The 10,997-nt window shown below is 39.9% G+C and overlaps 1 protein-coding gene across 1 annotated transcript in view; it reads left to right on the top strand.

The window, feature by feature from the left end:
• Positions 1-9,201: 9,201 nt before the first annotated feature.
• The window catches only part of LOC102293206 (calmodulin-1), an 8,261-nt gene continuing 6,465 nt past the window's right edge, over positions 9,202-10,997 (top strand). The window contains exon 1 of the mRNA XM_005933875.3: positions 9,202-9,423. Coding sequence (XP_005933937.1) covers positions 9,217-9,423 — 207 coding nt within the window. The 5' untranslated portion in view covers positions 9,202-9,216. The remainder of the gene's footprint in view (positions 9,424-10,997) is intronic.

Genomic DNA, 10,997 nt, shown 5'->3' with positions numbered 1-10,997 from the left:
AATGCAATATAAACTACAGATTATATTTATTAATGCAATGGTACTGTTGACAATTATTTACCAATAGCAGTAAAATAATTTCCCTGCTCCACACAACATTTTGAGACGTGCTCTTCCCGTCATTCAGAGCGATGCATCTGCAGAAATAGAAACAAATCCATCATTTTGTGACTCCATCTCAATCACTATTGCAAACCTGCTCAACATCCCAAAGCAGATATGTGACAGTGCTAAAAAGCTGACAAAGATGGTTGAGGAGGAGATTTAAAATAAGGTCAAATTGATAGTCACCCTGGTCAGAGAGCACTTCAATTTACCATCAGACCCCGCTGTTTACGTCAGTGGGGCAATTCGTAATATTAGAAAACTGCGTGTCATGGTTTCTCATGCTCTCTCATGCTTGAAAAGATATGCAAGTAAACTGAAATGCCCGTGCATGGGAAAGGAAAGCGATTCAAGTAAGTCTGAGTCCAGCAAAGATAGCATTGAGTCCAGCATCTCAGTCAAATCAGCCACCCAGGAGGTTAGTGAGATTCTGACCAAATGGTGTCAAGATTCAGATTTTACAGATGATAAATTATCGGATGATGACAGAGATATGGAAAGTGAGCCACCCGCTAAAATAGAGCAACTTTCAGAAAAGAAAGAAAGTTCAGAAAGTGGGGAATGTGCAGAAGCTGAAAGGCAGGCAGAAAGTATTCCACCTGAGAGCCCAGTAGAAAAAATTGCAGCTGACATTGTCAATATTTTACTTGACAATCTCCAGTGCACTGACACTGATTATTCTTGTCACAGTGAGAAATGTACCTCACCCAAATCTGGATTCAACGGGGGAATCATCTTTGATAAAGTGAGAGAGTTTTTTTTACCTCACGTGCTCCTTCCGCACCGCAAAAATCATGCAAACTGCATTTTTCCAAGATTGCAGGAAAACATTTCGAAAAGATGAAAGGGGAGCTGAAAACAACAGCGAAGAAGAGCAAAGACTATTTTATTAGTCTGTCAAAGGCAGGCACGTGCAGAGGGGGGGGGCTATAGGGGCTTGAGCACCCGCCCCTTTAAACCTCTCTGCACGGCCCTGGTCAAAGGTAACCCACTCCCCTGAAACTGAGAGAATAGGTTCCCACGACAGTATGAGTGTCAGCCTCCCAGGTTCAGCATGCGAAACTCCTCGTTCAAATTCTAGCATGTCTGTCCGTGCCCCTTCTAGAAGCTCATCTACTCTGGGAAACATGATAAAATCTGCTACTCCAACTAGCTTTAATGTCGTCAAATCTGAAATTAGTGACATATACAGCGAGTTCACAAAGGAGAAAGAACATGGCACTATCCAAGAAAGGCTCGAAAACATTAACATAAGTGAGAAAGTGAAGAATTTCTCGAGAGAATTGACAGAGAAACTGTACGACCATTTAGTGATAAGTCGTGTACCAAATTCCCACAATTGTTATGGGTAGAAGTCTATCAGACTCCGTCATCTCCAAGTAGCTGAATCGAGAGTTTTCTTTTCTCCTGAAGTCCTCTATGTAATCATAGAAGACGCAGTTGGAAAGTTTTTGCAAAATATTCTGCTTTTGGTTGATGATGAAACAATAGATGAAATTGTTCAGAGCGAAAAAGTGTCTGATGCTGTTGAAGAGATCCAAAAGGTCATTGCAAAGGGACAGAAACGGGCAAGAGACACAGAATCAGACTATTCTCAGAAAAGTGGCAGAGAATCTAAAAAACCCTGTCCTTCTAGACCAGCGTCTCTGGAAAAGCAGGTCAAGTCACCAGAGAAACGCTCAACATCCTCTTGTTCAAGTTCAACACCAGTTCTCGAGAGGATGGAGGAGGAAATGTCTGGAAAGTCAGAGGACAGATTCTCAGAGGACATACCCTCGGAAAAGTCTGAGGAGCAAACCTCAGAAAAGTTAGAGGAAAAGCTCTCAGAATTGTCAGTGTCATCTCAGGCAGCAGCCGAGTACCTTGCCATGTGTCTAATAGCTAGACTCATGGCTCAGTACAAAAAGAGCCTAAAAAAGCCTCTGCTTTCATTAGCTAACAAAAACTTAGAAGACATTATTGAACATGTCAAGAACTTGGTGCAACCTGAAATCAGCATTGAGGAGTCTATAACAAATCTGGACAAGAATGTGAGTCAATTGACCAAAAAACTGTTTAAAGGACTCATCAAGGAGTTTGGCTCCACAGAACAGGTCATGAATGCTGCTTGGGCAGGTGATAGTTCATTTGATGAGGCTATTTTGAAGCATTTGAAAATCAATTTAGGTGTCCTCACAAGTCCTCCACAAAAGTCCAAAATTGCCAGGTTCTTTGGAGCAGTGGGAAGAGCTATTATGTATCCCTTCAGATGCTGTTTTAAGGGCAGCGATGACTAAAGACCTTGACTTTTCCACTGCCTTGCTTCTCTAAAAAAATCTTGAAGCAGAAATTATCCAAAAACTGGTCTTGATGCATTCTCAATCATCCAGGAAAGTAAATCTCCAAAAGTTGATTCTGTTCATCTGGACGTAGCGTTTTGTGGGAGAAACGTTTCGTCACTCATCCAAGTTAATTTGCACTATAATGAAATTAAAAAAAAGAAATCAAAATTAAAAACAAGGTGATTTTTGTTGTCTTTTCTTGATGTCAACCACAAATTAAAAAAGTGTAGCATATGTGTACTCTGGTCATCAGTACTTGTATTTTAATGTATTACAGTATAATTTGATATAGTGATCATTCTGTGTCAAAACCAAACCTTCTGCTCAACTGTTCACAGTAGAAAAGTTTAACGTTTATAATGATTGCTGTAAATTTTAGCGTCATATATCAGATAATTCCTGTTTTTAAATATTGGTTTACTCTACCCTCATGTGTGGCTCTCCAGCCTATGAGACAGGCATAGTCTCCACCTTCCGACCGTGGCTCAGGGGGTTGGGAAGCGTATCTGTAACCGGAAGGTCGCCGGTTCGATCCCTGGGCTCTCTGTCCTGGTCGTTGTGTCCTTGGGCAAGACACTTTACCTTACTTGCCTACTGGTGTTGGCCAGAGGGGCCGATGGCGCGATATGGCAGCCTCGCTTCTGTCAGTCTGCCCCAGGGCAGCTGTGGCTACAACCGTAGCTTACCTCCACCAGTGTGTGAGAGTGAATGAATAGTGGCATTGTAAAGCGCTTGGGTGCCTTGAAAAAAAAAAGTCTCCACCTTCCTGGTTGTGGGATTTCTCCAGTGGTGTAAGTGCTGCGGCGCAGTCTGTTGTCACTCTGATGTGGCGCTTTTGGCAAAGGTTCAGTGATGTAACCCATCTCTGACGCTCCCTCATATGCAGTCCACCTAGTGGCATGATTGCCAAAAAAGATGCCATTAACCCCAGCATCTGCAGGCATTGTCTGAATGTTGCCCAGGGCATCTTTTACAGTCCCTTGGCAACATGCCTGGTGTTTTTTTTAATAAGATCATCAATCCTCAGGTGGTCAAGCAGATCTGGCGTCTCTTTGGAAGGACAATCACACATTAGTGTCAGATTCACTTGCAGGTGTTTGTAGGAGGTGACCACTATCCTGTAATGGACTGATACATAGAACTGAGTATAGAGGAGTGTGATACAGGGTGTGTGCAGAAATGGTGTTTTTTTACTTACATTTCTTTGCAACAAAGATTTCTGTAAAATCTACATTTGACATACTTTTACAGTTAGCTGTTTCAGTCTCTCCACACTTTTTTGATCCGATCTTTCTTTGCAAGCTCCTTTGAATCCGAGCTGCATGGGATTATTTTTAATATCCAGCAGATGTCGCTATTGAGCAGCACACTAACACAGTGTCGACACAGTAAGGTTTCACACACTCCATGAGACGTCATCTACCCATTACTACTCTTGCAGGGTAACACAGTTTATGAGCATAACGAAACAAAATGATGATCTCCTTTAGGATTTTCTGGCAGAGAGCAGAATTCATGACTCCATCAATTAAGTTGTTCAGTTGTTCAGGTCCTAAACCACTTAAGTAGCCTCAGACCACTGAACTATCCCCACGATGTTTGACTGTTGCTGTGTTCTTGTGATAAAATGTTTTGTTAGATTTGTGTCTGATGTAATGAGATTCAACCATTCCAAAAACCTCAGATTTTACCAAATATCTTCCCCAAAGTCTCGTACATTTTGAAGATCTTTTTGGGCAAATGTGAGATGAATTTTTGTCTTCTTTTTGGTCAGCACTGCTTTTTGCCATGAAACTCCCCCATTAGATGTTCTTCAGATTTTACTATGGGTTCTTCTGTGACCACCTGAATTAGCTGTCCATGTTGGAGTAATTTTGGTAGACCGGACACTTCTGGGAAGGTTCACCACGGTCCCAAGTTTTCTCCATTTGTGGACAAAAACATCCCACTGAAGTTTTCTAGTCTTCTTCTTCTCTATATTATTTATTGGGGGTTGGCAAACAGCAGAATGTTACATTACCGCCACCATTTGGTGTGGAGCGTGGACCAAAATAGAAAAAAAAAAAAATAATCAAAAACAAAAAAAGAAAAAAAATAAAAAAAAAAAAAAAAAAAAAATTATTTTTTTGAATGAATTCAAAAAAAAAATATAATATAATATATATATATATTATAAATATATAATAAATATAAAATATAAACATAAAAATCGATAATTCAAATCCCCTCCAAACAAATATCAGTGCCTTAAAAAAAAAAAAAGGCCTGATAACTTTCACTTTTCAACTTCTTACAAAATAAATCAACTAAGTCCAGTTTCACTTTCATATCACCAAGGTTTTTGATCAGTTGTCTTCTTTTGGCATCATGTTTCTGACAGTGCATTAAAACATGCTCTATTGTTTCTTCTTCTCTATGTGCTGAGTGACTGTCTTGAATTCGAGTCTGAGCATATCGCAGATCTTAGTGGTCTTGCATCTTCAATCCACTGGACAGCTAACAGTATTGAAACTATACACTGATAGTCCGTCACTGATCCTTTTCCTTACTTTGACATTAAACTCAGGAACAATAAATACTGTCCCGCTTTGGTTGGATGAATTCCTTGATGCATCTGTGTAGATTTTGACATAACTTGTATGTCTGCATTGTATGCGAGTTTAATATAAAACCCCTATTCTTGTTCTTTTTGTCCAATAGTTTGAAATCTGCTACAGCATCAGGGAGTATCCATTGTGGTATTACAGGTAATGGTAGAGATTGATTCATGCTGATGTTGTTCAGATTAAGTTCAGCTGCTTCCTGCCTCACTGTTCACCCAAAGCTCTTCAATTCTCTTTTCTCTTTTTCCCAGCAGGGTTGGAGAATAGTTTTTGTTGAAAGATCTTGACCATGTCCCAGTAGTTCAGTGTTAACTGCTCTCTTCTGATTTCTAATGGCATTTCTACCTTTAAAACGACTCCAACAGCAGCAGTAAACGCACCTGTGCAGAGTCTTAGCCCCTGATATTGGGGCTATGATACTATCTATGATACTATCTAACTTATGAAGACTTGTTCCGGCGTTTGCTGGAGTCCAAAAATTTTTAGACTTTATAAACTTTATAACTATTTCCAGACTGATAGATGTATGTTACTCGGTTTCTTTAAAATGTGACATGATGATAAATATATGGGAAAGTGACACCAATACATATTTTTGACATCTTTAGTCTACTTCTCTTGAGTGTGGTTCGTAAAATTTAACTTGTGTTGTTAATCACAGTTAATTCATGATCTAAAAGCAGGGGGCAATTAGTTTTTCAAACAGAGTCAGAAAACAAACAAAACATTCATGCAGACAGTTTTAACTTTCAAGTGGATATCAGTTTTATTCTATTACTCAACAATTGTACAACAAACTTTGTTACAAATACATTTAAAAGTGCAATCTTAAATAAAAAGAGGATAACACGTCTTAATTTCTGCTTGCCACACACCTGTAAACTACCTGGCAGATCTTACCCGCCTTCCGGTCTGTCTACAACTGCGGTGGAGACGCGTTGTGGTTTGACGCATTGCAGATCCCCTCCTGCCAATCAGCAGCCTCCTTACAGCGTGCAGCACATTGCGGGTCCGCGCTGTCCAATCAGAATCCGGCTCTCAAAATCAAAACTGCAACTGTACCCAGCCGCGCTGTTTAGAGCGTATCCTTCCGCCTGTATAAAAGATCGTTACACAAAGTAGTCCGTCAGTTTCTGCGCGGCCGCGCTAGCGTGTTAGTGTCGCGTTATTGAGGTCATAATAATTATTGATATTGATATATTTTTTAATATTTTTAATTGTCATGAAACATAATGACGCCAATAGATCGCCAGATGACATTAATTTTGCCTTAAATGTAAATATATGTAAAAGAGAAACTACCTTGAGATTGAAGGGACGCCATAAAGAGAGGTTTTTATTTAATTGGAGAGTGGACAGGTGCTGACAGGTAACAGCACTCTATTTAAAATGATACTTTATCATGGATACTTAGACTGGATAAGATTTAATAGAGAGTTTCTCAAAGCCAAAAATGTAGGCTGGCAACTCCTAAATTATGTGATGAAAATGTAAGTATATTATTTCTGCATATACATAACCTGCAGTACTATTCCTAATCACTTTAATGTGTGTTAATGTGACCAATAAATACAGAGCAATCCAAAACCATATGTAGAAATCATTCCAGTGGCTTCAGCATAAAAGGAAAAAAACTAATGTTTTAAGCCTTTTTTACATTTTGAAAACAGCAAACCATATTCAGAAAGCTCCTCTCATTATTCTCGCGACAGATGACATTTGAAATGTCTGGGCTGACTCACCAACTGATGCCTCAACCTAATGGGACTGTCGATGCTCTTAAACAGTCAAATTGTACAGAGTGAAACTGCAGGTTTTGTGCAGTGGGCAGACTAATGTTTAAAGCCAAACGATATAAGATCCACATATTCTCGTAACCAGCTGTTGGAAAATTAAGTAAGCGCCATTGTTCCATCTAACCCTAAAGTAAATACAGAAAATAATTAATGGCCATAAACAACACCAAAACACATACCATGCTATGCTTGTGAGCAATGTTATTTTGTAATTTTTTTTTTTAACTGCAATTAAAAAAATAATAATTAAACCTTAACCTGTATTTAGTGGCGATGGCAAAAAGTGGGCAGGTAACATGCTGATTTAAATGTTTTTAGTATTACAGCAATAACTAATGGGAGGAAAGTGAAGCTTGACTGACACATGAGGCCAGTCCTGCTGGTTTCACTAGTTAACATTAACCTCACCATGTGTAATTAATTACATTTAATTAATTAGATCCCAAATTAAGACTTGATGGTCTGTATTGTGCAGTAAATATGTTTATTTCTCCTCTAAACTTGGTAATCTGAACATGCTAGTGTGTTGAAATCAGACGTGACACCCGAGCGGTAGATATGAGTGTAAACTAGGTACACTGCAAACTCATGTTGTGGATAATCATCTTGGTAATCTTTAAAGTTTCCAAAATCTTTTTTTTTTTCATTGTGACCTGAAAAAAGCAACTGAGGCCATGAAGATGTTTCTAACTTTTCCAGTAGGTGACCATTGCAAAATGTTTAAGGCATTTTGGCACTGCCTTTGCTAATGTCCATGAGAATGTACTGCATAATCCTCCTTTCAGAGTAACCAAACTTTACAAAAATTGACCAAATGTTTTATTAGTGATGACCCGAAATGGGATATTAAGTCAATCACAGGTATCCCGCCCTGGTGGCCAGTATAATGAAAGAATGGTTTTGGGGGACTTCATGAGAACGCCACTTTGCAGAGCCAGAAGCTACATCTATCTATGTTTACCATTTCTTTTCAGGCTGTAGCATTTTTTCCCCCCTATTTCCTGGAGCGTGATCTTTTGTCACACAATAAGAAATGTGGTGTGAGAGCAGCATATGAGTGGTTGTGGTTTAACAGGTAGAGTGGGTCATCCACCATGATGTAAGCTCAGGGCTATGATCCCCCGGCTCTACCACATTGTCAAAAATGGTGAAATAACATACCATGTCCAGGTGATGGATACTTAAAGCTCAACATTTCCTGCAACTAGGGTGACCAGGTGTCCCACTTAAAAAATTTAAAGCCTACAGCATATTTGTCATTCACATTCATGTTTTAAATACATTAAAAAAAAGTCCTTATAGTCATTTAAAAAGCAAAATTTTATGTTATTCCTACATTTAAATTTTGAAACTCAAGCAGCAACTGTTCTGCAAAAGCACATTTACATTGACAGTGAAGTTATAGTTCTCCAGAGTTTCTGAAGATCTTTCTTGTTTTCTTTGGACATTGGCTGTTTGTACCCGACCATTTTCAAAATAACATATTTTACTTGTTTATCAAGCCACTCAATACTGAGCAGTGAATCATTCAAGGATGAAAAGGCACCTCACTCACAGGATGAACCAGACCAGTGTTGTGTCTACAGATCATTTGTATCTTTAGGCATCTCAGCATTGTGGTTCCTTAGAAAATAATGAGAGAATGGGACAAGTCAAAGACAAGAGAAGAAGTGCCGACCTTAAAAAATATCTACAGCAGATGAACCATATCCAAGAGTCAAGTATTTAAGAAACAGGGGAACAAAAATCCAGTAAAGACCTAACACAGGACCTGAGAGATGCATCTGGAGCTTCAGTAGATCCATCTCCTGTTCATTAAAGCGTTATCAGAAACGGTCTCTGTGGAAGATTGGCTGTCAAGAAGTTATTCTTAATGAAGAGAAACAGAACAAAATTACACAACTGGTCTTTTGGAGTGTTTGTCAATATATACAGAATAGAGAGTACAACAGTGAGTGTCTACCCCCCATCAGCAAACATTTAGCGACCTTGGGAAGGAAAAACTCCCTTTCAACAGGAAGAAACCACTAGCAGAACCATGCTCAGGGAGGGGCAGCCATCTGCCATGACTGGCTAGTGGCAAATGGAGGAAGACAGGACAAGACTTGTGTACTATATTTTTGTGCATATTTGCACATGTTTCATTAAGTTTCCGAAGCCGTTTCCTATTTTCCTGGCAAAATAAAAAGAAACGAAGCCTGGACCTCTTGTATCACATCCTTTCCTAAAGTATACGTACTCCCAACACCACCAACCTACCCAAGCATTGTAATAATATAGACCTTACCATTCAATTGAAAAACAGTTCCACTTTGATTTCCTTCCTGATTTCTAACTAAGTGCGGTTATTCCAACTCCTAACTTCTCTGGATTTAAATTAAAAATGACAAGATGGTGCGTATGAACGCGTGCAGCGAGCGCGGGAGCCATACTCACAGGTCTTTGCGGAGGAATACCGTGAGAGCTGTGCGGCGGTGCTTTGTCCTGCGTACCCGCCCCCAAGCAGCAGCCAGCCCTCCTGCTCTGTGGCGACCGTCCATTTCCCTCTGTTCCCCCGTAGCGTTAGCAGACCCGCTGTTGGAACTCCGCACAGACATGGTGAGTATTTTAACCAGCCGTGCCTTGAGATGTGTGTGGATTTAAGCTGTGTGAACTTGACTGGAAGCCAGATGCGGGGTTGAAATATCTCCGTAGTAGAGCGCTCAGGGACGAACGTTAATACTGTGGCGGTACTAGACAGAGACTCTGCGGGCGGAGCAGTTTATTACCACCGCGGCTTTTTCCTCCCCCCCTCTTTAAGAGCCCACTCTGTGAAATTGCAGCAGATTTTGGTGCCGTAAGCACCTTCACAAACTGAGAACTGAGAGGTAGTACTCGTTACAGGTGGCCACAGTTGGTAGTTGTGGTGGAGCTTTTGGCTGGTTAGCATCACAGCTAACAGTGATCCCCTCGCCGATAGTCTGATTTTCCGGTGGTTTCTTTTCTTCTGTTTTTTAGTAAGGATGTAAGGATGGCTAATTTTCTCAGGAGGAGAGTTGCCTCTCTCTGCTGATTATTCTGAGACATGGAGCTGTAAAATAAAGGTGCACATCTGCCCTTCATGTTCAGACCATTTATGTAAGGGTGCATATTATCATAGGCGTTAGCTTAACAGTTGTGGATAAGAGCTGTCAAAGTCCAACGTGCAACCATTGTAAAAGCCGCTGATAGTCCTAATTAGGCCAGAGGTTATGGTGTACATACATGCATACGCTTTGCGTAGAATAAAACGTGTTTGACCTGTTTTGACGTCACATTTTTAAGTACAGATTGATGATCCTAGATGAAAAGTCTGAGCTGCAGTGGATGCACACTGCAATCACCATGTTACACTATTTATACTATTTAAACACGCACATACACTGTTCCTGGGTTGTGTGTCCATGAATGCACTGTGCCAGTCTCCAGGGGAGTGGTAGCATCCCACCCAGGTTTGTCGTTTATAGCTTGTGGAGGGAGTTGCTTGCGTTCAAGACCCTATTGTTAAGTATAAAAATTGATCCTTTTGTAGTTCATATTTTTGTTCATTGTGTATTTGATGTCATGTTTTTAAAAAACATTTACTGAAAAAACATTTTTGGTTAAAGCACATAAATGCACCTAAACCTCTCTGCGTGGCTTTTAGTGTTGTAACTTGCCTGGTTATGTTTTTACTGCATACCCTAACCAAATACCCCGTATTACCTAAACCTAACAGAGTTCTCTTTGGTGTCATAACTTCACCAGGTGGTTTTTAAGAGTGCCATAACCTAACTGGTAACTAACCAGGTACTACTACCTGACCTTAAATCAGTACCTTAACCTAACCAGGTAGTCTGATGATAATTAATAACATATTTAAAATAAAACTGTAAACATTTCTTTCTTTTATGACTCTGGCTGTAGTTTCTAGTGTGAATCTTTACATATCGGTCCGATCAGGTAAAATTATGTCTACAAATAAGATTAAGGTGTGGAACTTCCCTGTGTAAAGTCTATAATAAAGCTAGCATGTGTCTAGGCTTCAAAGAGAGGAAGTCAAATACATGCAACCATAAACTGCTGCCTAAAAATATAAATATGCATGATATAATTATGTGAGGGGCAAACCCCCCCCCCCGGTAATTAAAGTTCCACTTTACCTGTTGTAGCAG

The sequence above is a fragment of the Haplochromis burtoni genome, unplaced genomic scaffold (assembly GCF_018398535.1).
Source record: "Haplochromis burtoni strain Fernald_Lab_line unplaced genomic scaffold, NCSU_Asbu1 Contig_174, whole genome shotgun sequence".
NCBI lineage: Eukaryota > Metazoa > Chordata > Actinopteri > Cichliformes > Cichlidae > Haplochromis > Haplochromis burtoni.
The sequence above is the reverse complement of the archived record's forward strand: the minus strand, read 5'-3'. Positions and strand labels throughout refer to the sequence as shown.